Genomic DNA, 27,509 nt, shown 5'->3' with positions numbered 1-27,509 from the left:
AGGAAGAGTTGTGCAACTGCAAATATGCAGTAAGCATATTGCCAACTATTTCAAAGGATTTGAGGTTTCAAAATCATCCAGAAGCTTAACTGATTTTCACCTTGAGTTTTAAGGTTCCAGGAACACCTTTATATGTTCAAGAGCCAGAAACGGTTGTATCATTTTATACAATGTACAAGTCATGATTTCAATTGCTTCAGTAATGAATGTAAACAAATGCAGTTTATGCTTCCAGCAAAAATAAAAGTTCATAACACAAAGTATGGCAAATAACACACTTCATTCTATAAGAAGAAGAATACAGAAAAAAATAATTAATTTAATTTATTTTTTGGATGAACTGTGCAATCTTTGAAGTTAATGAGACTCATTTAAACCAGGAAAACCCAAGCACTGAGCTCCTGCAGGTATTGTGCACACAGTTCATGGAGACATGTCTGGTAAAAGCCAGTGACAAATATCAGTGTTGTTTCTAACTCCTGTTTCCATATCTGGGTTGTCTAGGACATAAAAACAGAAAATAAGGAACAGAACTAAGTGACAAAGTATTTTAGGTGCCCTACCCAAAACAGTGTTGCAAGTCAGAAAACACCATTTTTAGAATAAACTTGGCAACCAATGCCAGCACTAGGCATAAGCAGACTAAGCAATTGCTTAGGGCCCCGAGCAGCTCAAGGGGGGGCCCCGATTCACTTTTTAGTATGTGTTGTCGCGGGGAGGCCACAAAAATATTCCTGCTTAGGGACCCCAATGAGCTAATACTGCCTCTGTTGGCAACTATAATACATTTTCCCCATTAATGAATCGGTACAATCTGAGAAATGACTTGAAGTTGAGCCCATTCTGTTCTTCCAGTTCAGAAATGTGGTTGATAATTGTTTTCTATAGATAAAAGGTGAAACAGATTTTTTAATCATTTTCAATGAAAACCTACTGTCTAAAATAATACCATGAATTAATGCTAGCTTGATATGAACGTGAAATATGTACTCTATTGGGAAGGTGATACAGGCATATAGGGCCACATTCACCGAGGGTATATGTTGACTTCCCACTGTGGACTTTCTAACAGCATGGGTGTTGTATCAAGAAAGAGGCTTTCTCCTTCTCTTATTATTAATCATGATTATTACAATAGTGTCTAGGGACCAACCAACAATGTGGACACGTTGTGGTAGGCACTGTACAAACACAGTAGCAAACAGTCCCTGCCCCTAAAAGCTTACAATTGAAATAGACAAGGCAGGCACAGGGTAGGGGAAGGAGTCTAACAACAAGCAGAGAGAACAATGTGATGGCAACAAATGGCACATCAGTTTTAATTTTTGTCTTTTTAAGTGGATTTAGTTTGAAGGGGATCAGTTAACTGGAAAGAAAAAGGAAGGAAAAGGGGACATTGAGGGGAAAGGGGTGAGGGAGACCAGGCATAGGAGAAGAGGGTAAGATGGGCAGGCATGGAGAGAAGCTGAGGTAAAGAGATGTGGGTACATCTACGCTGGAATAAAAGACCTGCTGCATGGTCATGGCTGGCCAGGGTCAGTTGACTCAGGCTTGCAGGGCTTAGGCTGTGGGACTAAAAATTGCTGTGTAGATGTTTGGGCTCAAGCTGGAGCTTGAGCTCTGAGACCCCTCCCCCATTCCAGGATCCCAGAGTCCAGGTTCCAGCCTCAGCCCAAATTTCTACCCCACAATTAAACAACCCTGTAGCCTGAGCACCACGAGCCCGAGTCAGCTGACACAGGCCAGCCTTGATTGTTTAATTGAGAAAGAATTGGAGCAAACAGTCAATCAGCACAGGGAAGAAAAGGTCATCTCGAAACTGCAGAAAGTTCTCTGAATCTGAATATCTGGAGCTCCCTGCTTTGGCTGCTTCTGCAGCTGCTCCTATTGGCTGGAGCCACTGGCTTGTTCTTCTCTGCATTTGCCCCCCAAGGCCACATGGCAGAGCAAAGGGGAGGAACCTCTTCCTTTCCGGGCAGCCTGCAGCTGGCCAACACCACCTTAAAAATGGCTGATGCTATTTGGCAGGAAGGTGTCTGGTTAGAGCCAGGGCCGGTGCAAGGATGTTTCGCGCCCTAGGCGAAACTTCCACCTTGCGCCCTCCCCCGTCCCCGAGCCCCCGCCCTGAGCCACCCCCCATGGCAGCTCCCCCCTCCACCCTGAATCACCCCCTGCGGCAGCTCCCCGCCCTGATGCATCCCCCCCGCCCCAGCTCACCCCTGCTCCGCCTCCACCCCGAGCACACCGTCGCTGCTTCACTTCTCCCGCTTCCTCCCTGAGCACCCCGTCGCTGCTTCACTTCTCCCGCCTCCCAGGCCTGCGGCGCCAATCAGCTTAGGCGCCACAAGCCTGGGAGGTGGGAGAAGTGAAGCAGCCACGGGGTGCTCGGGGAGGAGGCGGGGCAGGGGTGAGCTGGAGCGGGGAGTTCCCCTGCGTACTGCCCCCCCCTTACTTGCTGCAGGCGGCTCTCCCCACGCTCTCCTGCCCCAGCTCCCTCTGCCTAAATGCCGGCAGCGACTGGGGCGGCCGAAGATCCAGCTGCCGCGGTCGCTGCCGAAGAAAATGCCGCTCCCCAAATCCTAGCGCCCTAGGCAGCCGCCTAGGTCACGTAAATGGTTGCACCAGCCCTGGCTAGAGCAGCTGGGGGATGCATTAATTCAATATATGCCATTGGCAGCCACTCCTTATAGCACTCTTCCTACGGAATCTCCCCACTGAGATTAAAGCTCCCCTCCCCTAGCAGAAATTGCAAAGAAGTGCAGGTGGCAATATCCTGGCCTGCACATCCTGGAGTGAATTTCCCATGCAGCACATCTATAAAGGTTAAGATGTTTCTACAGTTCACCTGAAAGAATCCCCATCTTTTAGTGTAACTGCTGACTTGACTTCTTAGAAGTAATCAACCAACCAACACTGAAAGCAAACCAAAGGCTAGCTATTAGTCAGTGGAAGCTAGAGTGTTTTTGTTTGTTTGAACCATATTTCTTTCCCATGAAAGCCTGAAGGTTGAAATTTGACAGTGTGAAGTTTTAACAGGCGTTTTCACCATATAGTAAACACTTCATTTAGAACAGGTCAGGGGTATCTGTGGGTGCTTAACAAGTTTGCAGTCAAGCCACCGCTTATATATGCCTAAATATGAATTTAGGTGCCTAGTATTAGGTACCCAAGTTTGAACTAAGTATCAGGCATAGGCCTCAATTCATTAGGGCCATATACTATAGCACATTTGGTGATAAGTAACTACTGGTGATTTCAATCAATATTTATAACCAAGGCAAAAGGGCTTCAGATATACATGTTTAAATATAAAGGATTACAGGCCAATCCTGCTCCTATTAAAGTCAATGGCAAAACTCACACTGACATTGGACCATCTGGGTGTCTTTTAAACATCTGAAGCCTTTGACCCAAACACATTTCCTGTGGGACTGTAAAAAAGAGTACTGCCTTCAAAACAAGCTATTTTGTAAGACAGAGGCAATCAGATCTGATCCTTCAATGAGACAACTGATCACTCTGGGTTCACAAGGATCATTTTGCTTCCTCACATAGAAAACTGCACCACTGCCCATGTACATTATAGACCTGTCACATTCCTCTGAAGCATCAGGCAAAGGTCACTATTAAAAGCAAGACACTGAACTTGGAGTGCAACTTTTGTTGTTGGTTAGTTGTCACTGGAATAAAGAATTTGCCTTAGCTACATGATGCTGTAGCTCCCTCTAATTACGTTAAACATTTTGGTCTCAAGGATTTTCTTCGTATGCCACTTACTTAATTTCTGCCATGCCTTGCTGTGTTTGTGCTTTCTTTTACAAACCATTTCATGTACTACATGCTAGCATAAAACCTACATTCACAAATACATACACTATAAAATTAATAATTTGAAAATCAAGTCCTGGGTTCTGCGTTTCGCCAGCTACAATTCAAAGCATCACTAACACCAAATGCTCTGATTAGGTGTTAGCACTGAAATCAACTCTTGCAAAAAAACCATATTGCTGATCTCGAAACTTGGCAGTTAAAACATCTTCCATTTTGCCTTTAACACTTACTCTTGTGAGTATTTGTACTGACATTAATGGGACTATTCTCATAAATAATTATTAATAATCTTCTGTATTTGTGTGCTTCTCAAAACACTTAAACAATAAATTAAATTAAATTAGAGAAGTTAATGCTTATATTGACTTCAGTGGAAGCTGTGTATGTTCAGCACCGGTGAAAATCAGGCAGTAGATGTCTCAGGTTGATCACTCAAAATTAGCGAACACTTGAAAATTCAAACCTTGGTGACTTGCCCATGGTCAAACAGTGAAACTGTGGTAAATCTTTGAATATATTCTAGGAATCCTGACATCTAGTCCTCTGCTCTAACTACTAAACCTGTATTTAGAGAACCTATTTTGACTCATGAATTTAAAAAAAAAAATCTATCTGCCTCTATTGTATTACTCAACCTATTAATTAAAATACAAAATGTTCCATGTTCCTGCCCAAATTAATTACCAACAGTTATAAGAGTTCATCTCTAAACAAAAATATACAAAGGCTAATAGACAACTAATAAGTAGCAGGTTACTGAGTTAAAATATTGAAAGATGTTTGATCTACTTTTCTTTTGGCATTACCATTGCTCGGGTGGGTAGGGGGAGGGGACAGAGGGAAGGGAAAGAGACCTAGCTTAGTAAGCAAACTCCTCTAAAAAAATATGTCATCTAAATCCTAATCCGAGATGTAGGGTAAAGCTAGGTAAACTGTGTTATTGTGTGTGTTTCTGGGGCAGTGGGGGGTGATTAGAGGGATTGATTGTATAAATAAGACCAGTATAGTCCTCCAGAGGCACGTATTAAGAAGCCCAGAGAAGCTAAAGGGAGATGGAGATTGCAGAGCCAGAGAGCAGTTAAGGAAAGAGGTGAATTGAGAGAGAATTTGAGTAATTTGGGTGAGACGGGAGGCAGAGATGGCAAAATCAAGTCCTAGAAGAGAAGCCCCAGAAGGTGATTAGAATGCAGGCTGAAATCTGTGAGACTGGGAAGTCCCTGTAGGAAACAGGATATTAGAAAGACCTTGAGAGTGAAGAAAGGAGATCAGAGGGGACTATAGAAATCAGAGAGAGTTAAGGTAATATATAAGTGGATTTTGGTGCACTGGAGATATTCAGAGCAAGCCAGGGAGAGGAAAAAGAAGTTATATGAGAGTGTATTTGTTAGTATTGCAAAAACTCAGCATGCAAACAGAAACCTTGCAAACCATAGCCACCTTCCTCTGCTACTCCCTAAAGTTTCTTGGTGAGGTATATAAGTTCACAGGCTTCTGCATTAAAGTTCCCTTGGGCTCCAAAACAAATGATGGAATTGGCATTTGGTATTTTTAGAGTACTGTTGAATAACAGACTAGAATAGACTTGATATGGTTTTAATCTCCATACTGCACCACTAGAGTAGATAAAGCATGAGAAAAATACAAGTAATTTGTGAAATAATTTTTTCAGCTCAGATTTCTTCTGCTCTTCAGACAGACCAGGAAATCATAGTACCATCTCTACTAAACCAGTACTATTGAGAAATGTCCTTGTTTGATATGTGAATCTCTGTTCTACTGGCACTATTATTAAATGATCAGTCTAGTACAAAAATTGGAACTGAAATGGTGTGTGCAGAGAACAGAGCATGCATTAAAATCCATGAAATCAGGACTCATTCTGTGTATTTTGCTGAAGTTTAAAAAATCTGTCAGAAACCACATCCAGAGAATAACAATATGTAACTGATCCTCATACAGATACGTTCAGCATACACCAGGTTTAAGTACTATATTGTTCAGACGACTCTGAAAATGTGAATTGTACAGATTGTACATGGCTGTTCCACAGCTGGGTAAGGGTGGGTGCAAAAAATCCTCATTGCCCTCCTGGGCAGCATCTGGGCACAACTGCAGGCCCCATACTCCCAGGGATACAAACACTACTCCCTCTGTTCATCTGCTGGGGCTCAAGACACCCCAAAGGGGCAGGGTGGCACTGGAAGGCAGCAGGGCCATAGCTCTAACCCTCACATACAGGCCAGTGGATCAAGGGGGAGTGGCAGCATACATACTCCTGCATGCTAGTGAGCTCCCCTAGGGCTGTGGTGGCTCTATCCCATCCTCAGTGCAGCACTATGATTAAGCAAATAAGACTCACTTTGTGAGCCAAATCTTTTTAAAATGGAAACTCAAGGTCTACCCAGCTGCACACACAAATACAATCACAAGTTGCTAGTTAGTGCCTGACCATTGGTTTGTTAATGGATTTGCCTGATTTACACCGATAATCATGAATCACAGGCATAAGTTTGTGTGGCTCTTATTTGCTTTGTATGTGTATATATATCTCCTCAATATATGTTCCATTCTATGCATCCAAAGAAGTGGGGCTGTAGCCCACGAAAGCTTATGCTCAAATAAATTTGTTAGTCTCTAAGGTGCCACAAGTACTCCTGTTCTTTCTGCGGATACAGACTAACATGGCTGCTACTCTGAAACCTCTTACTTGCTTGTGGATATACACCTTTTGAAAAATTGGCCCTCTATTTTCTCTGTGCCTGTTAATATATAGGGCTAGATTCTCATACACACTATGGCCCCATTACACCAGTCTGGCAGCATAAACACGCCTTAGAGTGGGTGAGACTGTAATTTACTATCACTTTAGTGTAAACGAGAATTCAGGCTTCAGGCTCTAGTGTCTTCTTTGCCTTTTTAGATGTCTGTTCTGTGCTAGGGTGATAATTTCAGGTAATTTTTCTGCAAAAACTTCTAAATCCTTTCCCCCTTCAACATGGGGATGATTCATTCCTTCTTCCAGAAATTCCCTTGCTAGGTTCTTTGCTCCCTGAATAACTGCTCTGTATTTAACACCACTGTATTGCATTTATCAGTAATCGCTCCAGTCACCTGAGCAATCTTTTGCAAATCTTTTTTAAACAACTTATGTTGTTCCTCTTTCTGCTCAGTTCTAATGTCATCTGCAAACTTGGACATTTCATTTGCAATATGATCCAAAACCCATTTTCTATACCCAACTCTATTCTATAATATACGTCTTAAGAGGCTAATTCCTAGGATCTCTGACGTCCAACTTGGTACGTTTCTACATATGGCTATTTTTGGACTCCTGCTATAGACACTGCAGTGTTGCCAACTCTCATGATTTTATGTCTCACAATATTTGGTGTTTTTCTTAAAGCCTAATTTTCTAGAGTCAGCTGAATACACGAGAATCACAGCTTTGACTTCAAAACAGCCCCAGAAAGCAAAGGTACTTTGAATGGAACTGAGTATGGTATATACTCCAAAAAGTTTACTCATAGTACGTGATGAGTGCTCTCAAAAAAGTAAAGTGAATCTGGAGATTACCACGATGTATAATTCAGATAGCTTGGAAAGGATCTAGGCACCATTATGAAGCCTGGGGACTGAAAAATTAAATGTCTGTGACTTGAATATAATTTTATAGGTGGTACTATATTTAAAAAGGTATTTAACATCTAGAAGCACATATTCAGAAGGGAAGGGTCTATACCTGCCCAATCTCCAGCATACTTGCCAGTTCCGCAGGTTCAGAATTTATAGCCTACTGCTTATCCCTGCTTCAATCCTGATCAAAATCATGCCACTTATAAAGGTGCTTAAATATGGCCTTAAGAAACTAACTTCAGGCTCCTATTTTTGAAAATATTGGCCACTGTTTTTAAATATACCCTAGTAACCTTGAATTCTCAGGCAAACAACTCTTACAATACAGTTAGAGATGGAGAGATTTACCAGCCACTTTTCTTACCTTAATAGAACCAGAGATGGCCCCAACCTGTAAAATTTGGACCTGGATCTAAGCTTCTGCAGAGTTAAACTCAGGCCCATATTTAATTTCAGCCTTGTAGTTATAAAAAGTAAATGCTTGAAAGCCTAGAGATTCTAAATTAAGATTAAATTTGTGAAAAAAATCCCAAATGTTTGAAACTCTGGAAATACAGGGTTAAGATTCCACAAATAAACTTAAATCCACATCAATACCACAGAAACCTATACAACCACACTTTGTACCCTTTTATCAATTTCTGTATGAGCCACATGCTCCCACTTTAATAGCCCATGCTTTGCCTAACCATTGCAGCTGGTTAAAACCAATAATCAAACCTTCTTTGGATGAAAAATGGCTTTTCAACAAAATGGAAATTTTTGTGGAGAAAATTCTGATTTTGTTTAACTTTTTTAAGAGAAAAGAACATTTCTGACAAGCTCTAATAATACTGTGTGAATTACAACCTCACTGCACAGAGGCCCTACCTTCTAGGAATGAGCCATTTAGAGTATATCATCTTGCTTCTTACCTACCAGACACAGGGCAGGTCTACACTCGGAGTGCTACATCGGCACAGCTGCGCTGCTGTAGAGTATCTGGTGAAGACGCTCTATTCTGACAGAAGAGTGCTCTCCCGTTGGCATAGTTACTCCACCTCTGCAAGCGGCGGAAGCTATGTTGGCAAGAGAGCGTGTCCCGCCGACATAGCGTGGATGTGGACAGCGCTTAGGTCACTGTAACTTGTGTCGCTTATGGGGGTGTCTTTTTTTACCACCCTGAGTGACATAAATTAGATTGATTTAAGTGATAGTGTAGACCTGCTCACAGATCAATGACCAAACCGTCCCACTCCCATATTCCCACTCCAGATTGAAGAGAATACTATTTTCATATCTCACCACGTACATATGATCTGCAACCACCTGTACTAGCTAACATTCCACTACCTTTTTCATACACATTACAGATACCACTGTACTTAAAAGTGTACAAGTAGTGTTTTGTCTTGTTAGTTCAATATAAATATTTAGGGATCAAAACATCTTGTTTAAATTCCATAGGCTTTAATACAGCAAATCATGGAGGCATGTAGTTAACTTTAGGCATCAAGAGGACCACTAACATGCTTTAAATTAAGCATATGCTTAAGTGTTTTGCTGGATCAGAACTATAATGCCCACGCACTCGCACGTTTTCTTGCTTAGACCCTCCTCAGAGCTCTCTTTTTAGCTGTATCTACAGCCTTGAATGACACAGAGCACTATGAGCCTGATTCAAAGCCCATTGTAGTCAATGGAAAGACTCAGCACCTTAAATGGACAGGGATTTTGCTGATCAGAAGCCAGGACAGGAAGCTCTGAGGAAACATAAGACCTACCCTGTTTGTTGGTTTGAATATTTGTTTTTTGTTTTGGAATTTACTGATTGTAAATCTGCAAGGAAGAAACTCGGTAACCAGAGACTTTGCCAAGTTGTGTTATTTTGGTTATATCAGAACTCCTGAAATAAACCCAAACTCCAGAGAGAGTTCTGTGTTTAGACCTGTGCCTCCTGTGAACTCACTCAGTCTGTCTAGCTGCTCAGAACCTCGCTGAATTTCCCACACCATTACAATGCTGGGTAAAATGGAGATTTGGTTACATGCCCAAAGCCACATTATGAGCCTGATTCTCCTTGCACATCCATTTATACCACTGTAGCCCCTTTCACTTCAAAGGATTTAATTCTAATTTACCTCAGCATAAGGGAGTGGAAAATCTGATTCAATGAGTTCAGTTGGCAGAGTCAGAAATAGATTCCCAAACTTTCTGATTTTGAGTTCCGTACTCTCACCACCGCGCCACACTGCCTCTTGCTTAAACAAATATTGATTGAACCACTCAAGCTTCTCATTTCTTTTCTTAAAGAAAAGGGTCTGATTAAGCTTATTTTGAAGTAATCTTTATAGAGTACAGTAGCACACCATGAACAGTACACATCTCAGAAATATCAAATTGTTCATTTGAAATGTCAACAAAGAGATACAGTTTGGGAACTTAAAAAAAATCATACATTTAGAAAAGGCATGACATTCAAAAAGGGGCCTCTGGATGAATCAGCTTGCATTTATGTTCATTAAGAGCATCAATTCAAATATTCCTGATTGTTTCAGTTGTTTATGAATCTCGACCTTTGTAAGGCACTAAAATGTGCTGTCTCCTAAAGATGTTCCCTGCCGATATGACACACATTTTGTATTGTTTTGCTGCACACAAGCATTAATATCCCAGAGGTAATCCACCCTTCTTTTAACGGCCGATGACAGGTCCAATGGCTGAGCAAAAATCAGTTGAAGGAAAAGGAAGTCTTGTCGGAAATGAGATTAATCTTGTAACGAGTGTTCAGCCCTGATAACCCATCTGTGCAGAGAACTGCTTTAACTGGAGAGCAATTAACCTTCACCTGACAAGCTCTGTCCAACCGTTATAAACAGCATTAAAGGCACAGGATACCCTTTTCTTCCTTTCTTTTTTTTCTGTGTAGACTAAATAATCAGATTTTTCATTCCATGAAAACTATATGTGCAACAGTGCACTGATGCTAAATCTCAAGAAAAATTATGAAATGGCAGTGGGCTTTTGCATATGCTGTGAACTGTATCTTTGGCCTTTGCCTTAGGTGGCTGATCTGGTTAGCAAAAAGAAATCATTCTGACCACTTCCAGCAGCTTTTGTACCAAGGGAATATCCTACATATACGTTATCAGCGAAGTTGGTGTGAGCACGTCAAAGATTAATAACAACAACAAAAATCTTTGCAAGTTGACAAGAATTAGCTCAGTCTGCTTATGTTAAATCCCTTTTAGTTTAACAATCTTGGCAGGACAGATTGGGTCATTATACCACTGTTGTGCTCCTCAAGGCCCACATTTAGGAACAACCTAGTTTTTTGCCCTGCGGACGGGTGGAATTTAGGTATGCTCCAGAAGTTAGCAGGTTTGAGGTTAATGTAACTGTGAAGACTGCTCAGTACACAACTGCCTTCTTCTGCCAGATAATACCAACAGATTGGTTGGAGCACAAGTTATGTTTGAAAGTGTCTATAAGTCTAACTCTAAGAGCTGCAGTTAAAATGCCACGGTCTTTTAACTAGTAATATCAGTTTAAATAACTGTCCTTCTGAAAATGATATCCATCATTGTGGTAGCAGTTTAGGGGTAACAGAACTTGGGTCTATTTTTCAAAGGCAAGGCCACAATGTGTATGATATAGAACAAGCTCAGTGGCATAGCAGTGCTCAACCCTGTTGGCAAAGGCTAAAATACTGATCTCAGTTATACTGGCAGTAAACTGGAGTGATTCCTTGGAAGTCAAGGAGTTACTGGCTGAACAATTACCAGAATCTGGTCCAAAGACAGGAAGCAGGTTCTAAATCCCAAGGCCCTGAACAACTGGTGTGAAATCCTTGGCCTGTTGAAATCCATGGCCAAATTCCCATTGACTTCAATATGGCTTGGATAGCATTCCAGGTTTCTAAAAGATTTGTCCTTTCTATTCATGTATCTCAAACTATTTACCTAAATATTACTATTGCCATTTGAGTTTTTATGCCTTTGTTTTGCTTTCCCTTGATCCATGTTTCTCTTTTCCAAACCTAAAGTCCAGACTTGCACGTCAGTCATTGCCTAATTTGTCAGCCCAATAAGGCAAAATTTCCATTTCAGTTAGTTCAAATGAATGTACCTTGCATAGTAGACTACAAGCGCCACCTATGACTCAGTAATCTATCTGGACCATGCCCTAAACTACATATTGGACACGCCTGTGTTAGTTCTGGTGAGAAGTGTTAACTGGGTGGCAGAAGCACATAAATAGGGAAGGTAGAGAGTATCCCTGCCAAGTCTCCTCAGTTCCTCATTCACTCTACCTGGCCTGCCACCAAACCACCCGGCCCAATACAGGGAAGAGCCTTTGGTTAATACAGACCCCATGAGAAAAGATATTCATGTAAGAAATGAGTACATAGAATCGTAGACATCAAGGAAGGAAAAGACTCTTCTAGTTCGTCTTGCCACCAATGAAAGATTGTTCCCTACAGTATACTTTCATAACTTTGTCCACATGTTTTTAAAGATTCAAGATCTCTAACGCATGAGGTTATGAAACAGAATAAAACCCAGTCTTCGTGTTACTACTACTACAGCACATGGGGTACGGGGAAGGGGGGTGGGTCTCAAAGAATCCCAAAGTACTTTACAAACATAGCGTAATATACGGGGCCACCAATGTGATAAGACAGAATTTGTAGCTGAATGCAGTAACGGCTGATCCCTGGTCTTTATGTAAACAAATCTGGTGCACTGTGGTTTAAACTGAAACAGTGATAGCTAGAGAATTCCCATTATATTGAACACTTAGTGGTTAGTTCCCTTTAATGAATTAGATATTAGCAGATAGGAAGTTCCTATTGAAAGCATTTCCTGTATTGGTACTCCCTGATTTGGCAAGTTATCAGGGTAGGAAATGAACACAGGAAGTATCTGTCTACAGACCTTTTATCATCAAGGTAATTGCTGTGGCAGCATTTTAATGTTTATCAAGGTAATAAACATATAGTCTAAAAAAAGATGTTTTTCAGCTCTAAAGAACAAGGCTTTAAAAAAATCTTGTGATATCACTGTATTTAATCATAAACTTCAAAATAGCACTCAAATGCCATCATCTGTTCCCTCTCAACAAAATTGCAAATGGTGATCAAAGTGAGAAATTTCCTTTTTCTAGTGGGAGTGCACTAATGATTAGGGAAGAGGACTGGAATCAGAGGACTCTTGGGTTCTCTTCACAGCTCTGGAGCTGACTCTCTCATTCTCTCTCTGACAGTTGTAAAGTCCTTTATGGCCACATTTTTAGGTGATACCATCTTAAATAATCATTCTCCTTCCTTGGAATTTACTCACTCCAAATACTTATAATTTATCTCCTCTCTCTTCTTAATCAAGCTATGTACATTCTTCTCTTAATAAACCATTTTTTTAGCTGGTGTAAATTGGCATAGTTCCATCAAAACCAATGGAGCTACACCAATTTACATCAGTCAAAGGTCGCTGTTCCCATCAACTTGACCCATTATATCTACTGCATTCTCCCAGCCACTGATTTTCAAACTCTGTTTAGAAAACAATTTAACTGTCTGGCACAATGCATTCTTTATACCAGTGGTTCTCAAACTTTTGTACTGGTGTCCCCTTTCGCATACCAAGCCTCTGAGTGCGACCCGCCTTATAAATGAAAAACACTTTAAAATATATTTAACACCATTATAAATGCTGGAGGCAAAGCGGGGCTTGGGGTGTTGGCTGACAGCTCGTGACCCCCCATGTAATAACCTCATGACCCCCTCAGGGGTGCTGTCCCCCAGTTTGAGAACCCCGGCTTTACATGCTGCTTAGTGCCCAGGGTTCTTGTAATCTTTAGATGTTTAATGATGTTGTTCTTATGTTAATATTTGTTCCATTTTTTTACTAGTGTAAAATAGGATGATCATTTCCACAGTGTCTTTCACCTCTAGGTCACTAGTTCAAACTAAGCACAGGCGAGCAGATTGAAAATCATTACCAATATCTATATCATGATCTAAGTGAAATAAGTTATTGTTCTCATTTCTGTTCCTAATGGGATTGGTATCCACAGAACAAAAACTGTCAGCACTGTTCTCAAGGGAGCCATGCATGCTCGGGGAGAGAGAAAACATGGAAAGCAGCATGAAGAGTCTGCCCCTTGTGTGATGGGAACTTCCTCTTACTATTGATTTCCAAGATAAATCTCACCAAATATCCTGCAACCTCTATTTCCCTAAACACCCTGATGGGTATTACTATGGGACTGTACAACTCCCTTAATTGCTAAAAAATAAAGTGGGGGTGAGACATTTATCCAGTCTGAAAACAGCTTATTCACAATGCTGTCGACTAGGTCCTGGCCCCATACACACATATCCCACACTTGGGTATAAGATTCAGCAACTGCACATGTAAACTCCTTGGGGCAAGTCTCATGGCCACTTCTCTGTTCTGTACAGTGATGAGCACATGCAGAGATCAACAAATAATTTAGAAATAAATAACCGTAAAATAAGCAGAGTATATGACAATTTGCTCAGTCCATTGGCATGCACCTTTTCAATGCTGACAGTAGAAATAACTGCAGGTATCACTCACCCTATTCTATCACCATCCAGCAAAGGAAGCTACCTTTTAATTAGCTGATTATGGGGCTGATCCAAAGGCTATTAGAAAAACTCCCACCGACTTCAATAGGCTTTGGATGAGACCCAATGTGCCCCACTATTTAATTTTATCTTGCGAAAAATGATAATAAGTGACATAAGCCAATTTTTCCCATTTAACTGATTTTCTAAAGAAACCTGCTATGCTGCTTTAGAAAGCTAAGTGATACGGAGTAATCATTTTTAAATGAATGATATGATATATTCTTATTGGATTATGAATTGCCACTTCAAAAATAAACATTTTTGTTTTGCCTTAACATTTCTTTAAAATGCCTCTGCATTTCTCACCAGGAGATCTCCAGTGTGTCCAGAATGTTTAATTCTACCAACATTACCGCTTCAAAGGCCTGTTGAAGTCTCATGGAACTTTTTCAAAAACATGCTGTTTAGAGATAGCTTAGCTTCTGTTAAAAGCAAACCAAACAAAAAATCCATTAGGTATTTTTCATCTCTTTTTCTTTACTTAAAGAGTCATTTATATGGAAACTGTATCTTTGGATCAAAGTCAGGCTTGATGCAGGCAGGCATAAATCAAGTGGAGTTACAACAGGGCTGAATTTGGTCCCTTTTTTTTGTTTGTTTATTTTACAAGATTTAATCTACTTCTACTTGATGTCATAACTTTATGTTTGTGGCACTATAATTGTTTGTTCTGGAAATAATTGTGGGCCTGATCCTGCAGTCCTCATTTGAACGAAACTCCAATTTAAATCAGTGACAGTTTTGTCTGAATTAAGGAGTACAGTATCAGGCCAAAAAGCTTTAAGGCCCTGATTCAGCAAAGCATTTAGCTGTGTGCTTAACTTTATGCAGATGAGTTGTCCCATGGAAGTCAATGGGACTATTACTTGCTTATAGTCAAGCACATGCTTGAGTGCTTTGTTGGACTGAATCCAAATGAGGAACAAGTAACAAGGACCAATGAACTTTTAATATTTTGTTTTCATGCAACTAACAGAAATACATAATACTGCACAAATGATGCTTGCGGTAAAGTAATCACACCCATCTCTAAGAAGAATATTTCTCAAAGCTTTCCATAAGACGTCAGCAGAGTTTGAAACTGCCTTCAGTTTTGCTTGGTTTAAAAAATATTTGAAATAAGTATTTTGCCTTTCAAAGGAGGGGAGGGGGACAACAGTGCTATATAGAGTAGCTTAGAGTGGAAGACTAAGATTTCTGATGAAAGGTTCTTGTACAGTATATATTGATTTAATCAGTACACCAGTGGTCCATGGAGACCTACAGAATTTGTAACACCAGCCCTGGCAACCTCAAGTATTCCAAATTCCTGTATCAAACATGTAGACACTTTATCTCATAAACAATGGCTTCCAAGTCAACCACAGAAAGGAAACAAGTCATAAAAAGGAGAGTGCATATATATTTAGAGGTAGATTAGGTTAAGAGAACTGTCCACATGTGTAATTGATAAGCCATTATAAAATGTCGATTATTAATTACTCAGTAGCTTTTTCTTATTAAAAATAACTGTAATTGCACTGGCAGGCAAGGAGAACAAAATAAGTGGGGGCTGCTGTAGGATGTGGAATTCAAATTCCAGTTGAAAATAGACATTTTTGCATTTGACATTCCTTCCATCACCGAAAGGTGATAGGAAAAAAAAAAGAAATTCAAGATAAGTATGTTAATATCAACCACAAGGGAAGATTGGATTATTTTTTCATGTCATTCTGAGAAAGAAAAATAGAAGCCTACAATCAATGGTACTGTATTTTTTTTCTAGCCCTCATTTTCTGTACATAGTGTTCTGCATACACTGTACGCGTCTTCAGGTTACAATCTGCACTGGAAGAAAACATTGCTTTTTAGTATTTGATATCAGATGCCAAAAAAGATTTAGCCATTTATATGAATAATGAGAATAATGAGTTAGATGGGTAACATAAACAAATTAGATATATAACCCCTCATACTTTGGGTTTAAACCAACTACTAAATTATGGGGGTTAGGAAGAAACTTTCTCTGAAGGCAGATTATTCTACATTTTTCCATCATAGGGTTTCTTGCACTTTCCTCTAAAGCAGCTGATGTTGACCACTGGTGGAGACAACATACTGAACTCTATGGACAACTGGTTTGATTCTGTACGGTTATTCCTAAAGTATATGTGGAATAATTTATTCAAAAGTCCAGGATTGCTAGCAAAAAAGCTTATTAATCTATTGAGTTTTGCCAATTAGTTTGACAGCTCATCTCAGGACATTCCGCTTTCCATATAATTGGGGGACAGTTATTATGAGATAGTAGAGAGTTAGATTTCATGAGCGCATCCGCTTATTAGCTTATTTACAAGATCACAGAGATATCACATTTGGGACATAGACCCCTGATCCTGGAAACACTCACATACATAGTTAACTTTAAATATACCAACTAGTCCCAATAAAGTCGATTGGACTACTCCTGTGCTTAAAGTTAAGAGTGTTAAGTGTTTGCAGGATTGGGCCCTTAGGCATTTTAAAGAACAATGAATCAATGAATTATACTGACAGTCCATCTCTCTGTGTATAAATCAATAAAAAAAAATTCTACTCAGTTATAAATAAAAACAAATATTCTGAGCCAAACTCTCACCTTTGATGAATGTGTAAGGCTCCCATAGAAGTGACTAAAAGCCACATGCATAGATCCAATTTGGACTATTTAGAAGGCTTTCAATCTTTGGCCCAGATCCTCCACTGGTGTAAATTAATGTAGTCCATCAACGGAGGTACACTGATTTACACAAGCTGAGGAGCTATTTTGCTATTCTGAAATGGCAAAACAGTGAGAAATTACATAGTTGCTTTTTACATTTTAAGCCTATAGACAGAAATGTTTATTTCTGATCACTCTCTCAGTCAAATACTTGCTTCATTTACTCTATCTAGAACAGGAATTGAACATCTTGGGACTGGAAATGATCTTCATGTTAAATATACTTCCTTAGTTTAGAGTGTAAAACTTTTATAATGTCGCCCCAGTTAATTTACATTGTGGATGGACATAAATGAAATCCTGGCGTCAAAACTAAGGACTTTCCAGCAAAGTAGGGCCACAATCTTTCAGGCCTTAATCAGGCAAAACTCCACTGTAGGATCTGGCCCAAAATGAGGTGGCAAAATCTAATTATTATTTCACTTAGGAGAACGTTGCTATCTCTACTGACGCTTCAATTTAAGGAACTGCCGTGTAAAATGCAGCTAGTTGTTCTCATTACTGTGCTGGAAGGCAGTAATATAACAACAACATAATGGTGTTATAATAGTTGTTAACATTGACCTGACTATAAATATACTAAAGAAAAATGTAGAAATATAAAAAACCAAAAAACCTTATACTGCATCTAGGCATATTGTGCCTTCAGTTTTTAAGCAAAATTTCCCACTCACATCAGGAGGACCGTCCTGCTCAAAAGAAATGTCAGCTCACCATTACTAAATTAATACACAGCACTTTCTCTTAGCAGCAAACATGCTGACTCTAGGAACCTCAAAATTTCCATAAAGAGCCTGATCCTGTAAAGTGCTGAATGTCTCCTGCCAGGTGCTGAGTGCCCGTAAATTGCCACTGAAATCAATAGGAGCCCAGCTGTTGCAGGGTGTACTCAGCATATGACATGTATTGGCCCACAATGCAAAGTAGATTCATATTTTGATCTCTGTAGGTAGACTCTTGAAAGCATCCCTCATTACAAAAGGATAAGAACAGACTGCTTTATAAATATATACAAACATACACACACATGCACACAATTCATATAATCCTCAGGCAAGATTTTCATATTACAAAATTTTTAACAAAAAGAGCATCAAACACCTGACAAATTCAAACAACGCAGAAGTTATTCAGGAATCAAACATCAGCGTCAATTATTTAGTGGCCTACCATTGCTGCTGTCCTATATCATTTACTATATCTCCATCATAATTGGAAAAGTATAAAAATACGTAATACCTCAAAGTGATTAAATATCTCGGTCCTGTATCTGAAAAAAAAAACCCACTGATGCGGAGTCCTTATTGTACGTGTAGTTTTGTACTTCACATAAAATTGGTTTCATTATCACCAGGCATTCAGTTACAGTTAGCTTTCTTCTGCAATTAATCATAGCTATTGCTATATCTGTAACTGCTATCTGTTGCAACATAATACAGCAAAAATTAGATAGATTTATTCAGCTATCTGAGCAAAGAAACCTGCAAAACTCAACAAAGCAGACTTTTAAACGGCTGTTAAAATAATGCTTACTCATAAAAGTTAGTTATGAATCAATGACAGATTTTTATTATCCAAAAAATAAAGACAAAAAGCACACACCAAGCAGAATGCCACCACCATTAAAACAACATTTAAGAAAAATCCTGAATATCAGTATAGAGTTTCCACAAAAATAAATCTGTAACATCTGCATTACTCAAAACAAAAGCTGATGTCTCTTCATTTCCATTTGCAAATGTTTGTGTCCCTGTAATAGGGGAAGCATTTAAAAGTATCCAAAGGTTCAGCATTCTGAGGAACCCTTTTTCTTTTCTTTCAGTGAACAACCTATCACCTTACGGCAATCCAGATACACATCCAAGTTGTCAGAAATGATACCTACAAGAAAATTCGAAGCTCTCATAAAAGGGCTTTGCATATGCAATCCACAGCACTGAACAGTGAATTTAAAAAACCCAATTTTTTTTCCGAGTTAGAAGTTTTTAAGCCTTGCGGATGGTTGGAGTAGGAAAAAGGAAATTTACTAGGCAGTACAAAGGAAATCTTGTTGTCCTCTATTGTGGCAGTGGGGGTGTTGCCCAGTTGTAACTTATCTGTGTTGATAAAGGAAACCAAAGAACATATTATTGAAAAAACATCCAATAAAAATGTACCCCTTTCTTACCTTAATAGTGCTTGCCATAATGTGATTAAGATTATTGATCGCTAATAATTGTTAATAATAATTATTGCTTCGCTCTGACCAGAAAGAAGTTTTGATGAGGTTGTTTAGAGCGGATGAGATTGTGCTAACTCTGGGAAATGAAGTCAGCCAATGGCAGGAAGAGGTTTCTATTGGTCCTGGCTACTGCAGCTCGAAGAAACAGGATATTTGGGAGCGAAGAGATAAGAGGTCCTAAAAACAATGTTGTTTTTCTTGATGATATGCGGCTACCAGATTTTTTTTTTTAAACAAAAAAAAAGTCAATTGCCTATGACAGCTTAGGCAGGTGTGATCTGATGTGCAGTAAGTGTGACATGCCACTCTGAAGCAGGATGCAGATGTCAGATGAAATGGGCCAAATTCGACAGGGTTTCATATAGGCTATCCCCTGGGGATTTACTGATTCAGGGCCAAAGTCAGACTTGGTGTATAACTCCATTGACATCAGAGAAGTCTAATCTATTTACACCATGTCTGAATATGTGCATTAATCTCAGGCCTAGTTACCTGAGGTATTGACAGTTTATATCTTGTCTGATCTATTATACTGTTATTTTTAGCTATAAAGCAAATGAACTGGAGCCCGTAATTTATTCCCCCTCTCAACTGAGTGTGTACATGATGCTGCTTTGTTATTAATTATTATTCTTTATATTATCATAATGCATAGGAGCCCCACGCATGGCCCAGAACCCCTTTGTGCTAGGTGCTGTACAAACATGGAAAAAAAGACAATCCCTGCCCCCAAAGGGCTGAGAGCTGAACTGCTGGCAATTTTATTTTATTTTTTTAATGGTCTTGGGGAGAATGAAAAGGTTATACAGTATGGACAAAGTTAAAAAGCATGCACACAAACACTCAAATTCAGTGTTCCCAGCTCTTGTGTTTTTATTCTACGTCTCAAAACATTTGATGTTTTTGTTAAAGCCCCAGCTCCTGGAGGCAAGAGATGATGTGAAAATCTCAGCTTTCATAAAATAAAAATGGAACAACAACAACAACAACAAAACCAACAAAAATAAGCTTCTAGCCTCCATGGTTTAGGAGACAAGCTATAAGCATGACTCATAAAGGCTCAAAAACCAGAAAGAAAAACAATAAGCACCCAACACAGATTACTTTTAAAACTCGTGATTTTTTTAAGCCAATCTCATGGTGTTTTGGAGTCCTGACTCATGCTTTCTGAATGCTTGGGATGACAATATTGAAGTATGGAAATGTGGTGGGTTTTTTTAAGTAAAAGCTGAAATTGTTTTGGGGACTATCGTTTTGCCAGTTTCCCCTTTGTTAATGACATTGGGGGCTGTAGTGTAACTAGGAAACAGATTTCACCTTTCACACAAGGGAAAATATGCCCTGCCCCAATGTTGCAGGCACTGTAGCAGATGCAAGGCAAGCAGCAGAACCGGTGTGCAAGGAGGAACAGGATTCCCAAAGATATGGCAGGGAGTCTCTACCAACTATGCGCTATGGAACACAGCTCTGTATGGTTGTCTGCATGTGTTACAAGGGCAGGCTGGTAGCTCTGCGACCACACTACTCCACAGTCACTACCCTTGTGGAAGGTGAGCAAAGAGGCCATGTGAGCTACTGCAGCCTCACAGCCACTCCATGGGCTGGGGACAGGATTGCTCCTCCCCTGGACATCTCAAAGACCTCTCCAGTGCAGAGCCTGGTTACCCAGGCTGAGTGGTGGGAGCAGAATTTACCCCATAAGGCATACTTTAAAGGATGAATAGATTTCCCAAACAGCTATTTTAAGTCTGTACCAAAAATGTGATGAAACAAGAAACATTCCCACTGTTAGGATGTTAGCTAAGAGTGGCGTCAATCTTGCAACGGGCAATCGGCATTGCAGGATCAGGGCCCCACAAGATCACAATAACTGTACACAGTCTTTTTGCCATCTGAGCATATAGTGCCTCACATAACGGGGCACAGAGCTCTGCTTGGGGCCTCTAGGTGCTAGCCCAACTAACAAATAAATAATAATAATAAAGTGGTAGCAGGAAAGTAGATTGGAAGCTTCTTGGTGAGTGCACACAAATATCAGACAGTAGAAAACCAAATAGCCAGTGCCTACAAGCCCACCCTCTCACACTGCCCCACTGCCCTCCCATTTATGAAACAAAGGGAAAATAAAGCTTCACTGTGTAACTCAGAGGTCGGCACCTTTCAGAAGTGGTGTGCCGAGTCTTCATTTATTCACTCTAATGTAAGGTTTCACGTGCCAGTAACACGTTTTAACGTTTTTAGAAGGTCTCTTTCTATAAGTCTATAATATATAACTAAACTATTGTTGTATGTAAAGTAAATAAGGCTTTTAAAATGTTTAAGACGCTTTATTTAAAATTAAATTAAAATGCAGAGGCCCTCGGACCAGTGGCCAGTACCCGGGCAGTGTGAGTGCCACTGAAAATCAGCTTGCATGCTGTCTTCAGCACCCATGCCATAGATTGCCTATCCCTGGTGTAACTGATGACCATTTGCTTAGTACTGCCCCCTTTGGCATTTAGTCGACATTTTTCACAACACAATGCCCCACTAGAGAAGCAAAAAAAATAGGGGCCAATTCATGGTGCAGGATTTATTCGAGGCCACTCTGTGGGAAGATGGCATGTGTTCAAGGGAGTAGGAGGGAGTGTTGTCAGGGTGGCCCTGTACCCCCAAATAATGCCTGAAGAGCCTCCGGGCTGCCCTAACAAGAGTTCGAGGCTGAACAAGCCTTCATTACCCTCCCTCCCTGATTTGAGCTCCGCACCAGCACAGGGATAAGTTCTGCCCATAGCTTTAGTTATGATTCCATCTTTCACTCTAAAGGATTCATACAGGGCCCCATATTCCTTCCAGCATTTCCTACCTGGCTTTGATTACTCATTCATAGACTTCTCTGCTAGACATTACATTTTGCTTCAAAACGACCTGCAAGAAAGCTGCAGCTGTAGACAGGTGACGCCAACAGGCTGGTAGAGGCGACAAAAAGAATGAGGGGATGATTTAATGTTAGTGCAGCATGTCTACTTGTAACATCAGAATAGTTCAGAGTTAGTATTGCGATAAGATAATTTACTGTCTGCCTATGGTAATTTATATATACTCCAATTGTACTGCACGGTATCTTTTCACAGTCTATTTCAATTTAATTTAATTATTGCACCTATGCAGAGTAGGTAAATTGTGGTTACTTTATTGCGTCTATGCAGAGTAGGTAAATTGTGGTTACTTTCCCATTTTCGTTATGAACAGTAAGAAAAGAAAGCAATTTACAGTAATTGTACTTCAGGGGGATGTTGATTTCCTCCCTTTTCATCTCCAAACAATGAGCAAGACATCCAAAAGATTAGAACCTTTTTGTCAAAATTTTCAAAGCGTTGTACAATGCTTGCGCTGGGTGACTTCCACTCTAATTAACTTCATAACTTAGTTTATGTTTGTGCTCAAAAATATTATGTAGCTTGAAATATCAGTTCCAGCTCTCCAACATGCATAGAGTCTGAAGAAGTTCCCATACAACCATTTAAAAGCATGCGTCAGTAATAATCCCTCTCCAGCCTACACTCTTCATTCACTCAAACCTCCTGTTGACTTCAGTTGATTTCAGTGCACAATAGACGAGAGATTAGATCTTACCAAGTTCTATTATTATGTAACATTTGTTATAGAATTCATAGAAACCTTCACAAGAGAATTTACTATCTACCTTACAAGCTAATAAGGACAGGCAGAGTCCTGAGCCTATGCAGAGCCTTTGACTTCATTAGGGCTCCCCACTAGCACAGGGATCTGCCTGCATGGATTTGGTTGCAGGGCTGGGCATTGGTATTGAACAGGCAGGAAAATATTGGCCTATCAAATCACAGCCCATATAAAACAAAAACAATATAAACATTTTTATTAATTTATATCTTTTCTTAAATTGTTACGATTAAATAGAAAGAAAGTAAGTTATGTTACATTATATATTATGTATCATTTTCAATAATGGTTCAAAGATTTTAAAAATGGCAGCTTTTGTCAATGAATAAAATAAAGACAAAAAAAGTGCTAGATGGGGAAAGACTGCTAGGATCAGCAAACATTCCCACTTCAGATTTCTCTCTTAACCCTGTCTCTCTGGCTTGTCTCGGTGTTTTTCTTTTGAAATTTTCATTCACATTGAAACCTGCAGCTATAAACCCCAGCGCAGCAAAGCACTTAAGCATGTGCTTAACTTTAAGCACATGCCTAAGACCCTTGACCTCAATGGAATACGTAAGTGCTTTCCTGAATAGGGATAGACATAAGCATTTGCTTAAATGCTTAGCTGAGTCAGGATCACAGGGAGTGAGCAGTGCTGTGGTCTTTTCTAAACTTAAACTTCTTGTTTATTAGAGGGGACTCAGAGACTTGACTTGACAAAGGCTTTGACCTTGCAAGTTACTCCAGCCACTGGTACAGCTAGTGGAGCTTTACACAGACCCACGGATCTAACCATGCAAAGTTATGTGCAAGACTGAGACCAAAATGGGGAAAGAAATTTCCAAAAGAGAAAAATGTTTCTTATCCTCCATGCCTCATAACATTGACTGCACATATTTTTAAAACACATCCAACCAGCTGAATAAAGTGTACAGTTAAAACATTCCTAAACTAGGGTTGCCAACCCTCCAGGATTGTCCTGGAGTCTCCAGGAATTAAAGATTAATCTTTAATTAAAGAGTATGTGGTGTGATAAAAACTCCAGGGATACGTGCAACCATAATTGGCAACCCTATCCTAAGCTGACTGGTTTTCATGCTATAGGTAGGATTGTTTCAGATCCTGGATTCTATAAGTCATGAACATGAGAGCGTTACAATGTGGGAAATATATATTTTAGCATGAGATGACACATATGTTTTAAATAGATCTGCAATTTGTCTTGTTAAGGCTGCTGTCAGGGAGTTTAACCAGGAATGTTGTCCTGGGCCCAGCCTGACTAGGAGGCCTGATATGAGCTCTTTTTGCCCTCTTCAGGGAGGCAGTAATACCACAGCACACTTTCCCCACACACTCACTGTTCAGCTGTTTAGCAGGGAGTGGGAGTGATGCCCCCATAGATAGCACCGTTTTTATGGTGCCGTTAATTTCTGGATACACCTTTATGTGTCAGTTTTGTATTTCCACTTTTAGGTGTCTCCAAACTCCACTGTCAACCTAACCTCTGCCCCCTAGCTTATTAGATCCCACACTTACAAAACATCTTGTCCCAAGCCCTGTAAGTCCTGACTGTGGCCCTGTGTTTTATGAAATGTATTAGACCAGTAGTTCTCAAACTTTTGTACTGGTGAGCCTTTTTACATAGCAAGCCTCTGAGTGTGACCCTCTGCCCCTTATAAACTAAAAACACTTTTTTATATATTTAACACCATTATGAATGCTGGATGCAAAGCAGGGTTTCAGGTGGAGGCTGACAGCTCGTGACCCCCCATGTAATAACCTTGTGACTCCAAGTAATAACCTCATGAACCCCTGAGGTTGTCCCGACCCCCAGTTTGAGAAGCCCTGTATTAGACTATAAATTCAGGTGATTCCCTATTTCATAACAATATTCATTAAGATAGAAGATATTCCTTAATGTACATCCTTTGGGTGCAATATGAAATGCTACATAAAATTTTCAAGCTGAATGATACTACTTATGGCCTGATATCATGCTTTTTACACAGGCAAAATTTCCATTGACTTCTGGGGCGCCTTGCCTATGTAAATAATACAGCATCAGCTTCTTGAACATTAATACCAGATCTGGTTGGAAAAACTTCTGTGGAATAGTTTTCCATCACAAAATGCAATTATGTTGAAATAGAAATGCTTTGTGAAATCATGTCAATACCATCAAAGTTTTGTTACAGAGAAAAAAGGGAGGGGAGGAAGGTCTGTCAATGTCAAAACTTCCTGTTTTGTCATTTTCAGAATGCATTTTTTCAAAAACAAACAAACAAAAACTTTTTCTGTAGGAAGTTTTGGAAATTTGTGTTATATAAAAAAAAGTCAAACTGGAGATGAAACATTTTTAGATTGTCAATACAAAATATTTTAATTGATCCAAAATCAATTGTTTTCAGAAATTTCTTTCATGGAGAACTTTGAAATGTTGGGTTTCATTCCAAATCAAAACTAAAACAAAATTTTGAAATCTCAAAATCCTCCACAAAATGGAATTCCCAGTCTTGACTCAGCTCTAATTAATATCTTTTGAGAATGATAGGCATCTGCTCTGGGAATGATGCTTATCTAAGAATTCAGTCAGACAGCTGAGATATATTTCATCATGAAAAATATAGATAGAATCTACGTAATGATTCTGTAGTTTGGTATGTCAAAGGACCAAAGTTTACACAAGGTGATACATGATTTGCATGAATGCTGATTGATGTAAGGTGGGGTTTTAAGTGCTCACAAATCTCCATACTGGAGTCAAATATCAGCACTGAGTAAAGAATCCCCTATCAGCTAATTTAAGGATTTATTTATATATAATTAATCATGGGTTAAAAAGTTAATCGTGATTAATTGCACTGTTAAACAATAGAATACCAATTGAAATTTTTTAAAAATTTTGGATGTTTGTCTACATTTTCAAATGTAGTGATTTCTATTACAACACAGAATACAAAATGTACAGTATTCACTTTATATTATTTTATTACAAATATTTGAACTGTAAAAATGATAAACAAAAGAAACAATATTTTTCAATTCACCTCATAAAAGTACTGTAGTGCAATCTTTTTATTGTGAAAGTGTAACTTACAAATGTAGATTTTTTTTTTTACATAACTGCACTCAAAAACAAAACAATGTAAAACTTTGAGTGGACTTGTAGGCTCTAAAGTTTTACATTGTTTTATTTTTGAATGCAGTTTTTTTATATATAATTCTACATTTGTAAGTTCAACTTTCATGATAAAGTGACTGCACTACAGCAGTGCTTCTCAAAGCCGGTCTGCCGCTTGTGCAGGGAAAGCCCCTGGCGGTCAAGGGCAGTTTGTTTACCTGGAGGGTCGGCAGATTCATCCGATTGTGGCTCCCACTGGCCGTGGCACATCCCTTGGCCAGCACCGCTTCCAGCAGCCCCCATTGGCCTGGAGCGGCAAATCGCGGCCAGTGGGAACAGCGATCAGCCGAACCTGCCAACGCGGCAGGTAAACAAACCAGCCCAGCCCGTCAGGGGCTTTTCCTGCACAAACGGTGGCCCGACTTTGAAAAGCACTGCACTACGGTACTTGTATTAGGTGAACTAAAAAATACTATTTATTTTGTTTTGTACAGTGCAAATATTTGTAATAAAAAATAAATATAAAGTGAGCACTGTACACTTTGTATTCTGTGTTGCAATTGAAATCAATATATTTGAAAATGTAGAAAATATCCAAAAATATTTAAATAAATGGTACTCTATTATTAACAGTGCAATTAATCACATGATTATTTTTTAACTGCATGATTAATCACGATTAATTTTTTTAATCGCTTCACAGCCCTAATATAAATAAAAGTCAGTCATGATATGGGTAGTTTCAAAGCATCAACAGTAGCAAAGTCTTTTCTACCAGTCAATCTATTACACCTGGGCATGATGCTAAGTAACTTATGGTTACTTCAAATTTTGGTTTGAATTCCTAGTTAAATGAAAGTACATTCTGAAGTTCAATTTCATCCAAAATTTAAATTTTGTAAAAACAAAATTTTATAAAACCTGACTAGCAGAAATGATTTCACAATTTTTTTTAAAAAGTAATTTAAACAGTTGTTTTAAAACATATAATCATTCCTATGCAGTGTTTCAAATCAAGTCTATCACAAAGGTCCTGAAATGACACCACTGAAGTTAACAGGAACTTTGTCATTGACTTCAGTTGGCAATAGATAAGGATCCAAGAAATTAAGGCACCAATCATGCAATTTACTGAATGTTGATTAATGATATGCCTGGGCAGAGCCTCAGTGACTTCACTGAAGCTCTGTAAGGACAAAGCAGTGCCCCCCCACATGTTGTCAATCATCTTAAAGTTAAACTCTATTAACAAAAGTGACCGACCTCATCGATTTTCATTGTCCAAACTGTCAAAAATAGAAAAAGTAAACAAAGTATATAAATAGTGGTAGGCAAATTGCATTCTTAACATTCTTCCCTTTTCAATATTTTAAGGTGTTGTTAGTATCATAAGTAAATTCATTTATTTGCTTACAGCATATGTTTTTTAAAGTTGGCAGTATGCCTTTAAATATAAATATTTACAAGTAATGTTCTCTCAAAACACTTATGGATGACTTGGCTCAATCCAAAAAGGGGGATAACTCAGCTGGTGAAGACTGCAACTTATTGGAATATATCAAGCAAAATTATCTGGATGCAAAAAGCAAAGCATTTTTCCCACCAAAAGTAACGGGTATTACATGTAAGAAATATATTTGAAGTAGCACCAAACGGCTACAAAATA

The 27,509-nt window shown here is 39.3% G+C and overlaps 1 protein-coding gene across 7 annotated transcripts in view; it reads right to left on the bottom strand.

Annotated features, from left to right (window-relative positions):
• ERG (ETS transcription factor ERG) overlaps positions 1-27,509 on the bottom strand; it is a 212,857-nt gene that overhangs the window by 59,733 nt on the left and 125,615 nt on the right. The window contains exon 1 of one of the 7 annotated variants that reach the window (XM_039520037.1): positions 21,905-21,937. The exons of 4 other annotated variants lie outside the window; for them this stretch is intronic. In XM_039520037.1, coding sequence (XP_039375971.1) covers positions 21,905-21,922 — 18 coding nt within the window. In that variant the 5' untranslated portion in view covers positions 21,923-21,937. Of the gene's footprint in view, positions 1-18,723; positions 18,763-19,005; positions 19,214-21,904; positions 21,938-27,509 lie in introns of those variants that run through there. 2 more of the 7 variants (XM_039520036.1, XM_039520034.1) reach the window with 2 other exon arrangements.

Source organism: Mauremys reevesii, linkage group 1 (genome assembly GCF_016161935.1).
Source record: "Mauremys reevesii isolate NIE-2019 linkage group 1, ASM1616193v1, whole genome shotgun sequence".
Taxonomy (NCBI): Eukaryota; Metazoa; Chordata; order Testudines; family Geoemydidae; genus Mauremys; species Mauremys reevesii.
Note: the sequence above shows the minus strand (reverse complement) of the source record. Positions and strands in the feature narration are given on the sequence as shown.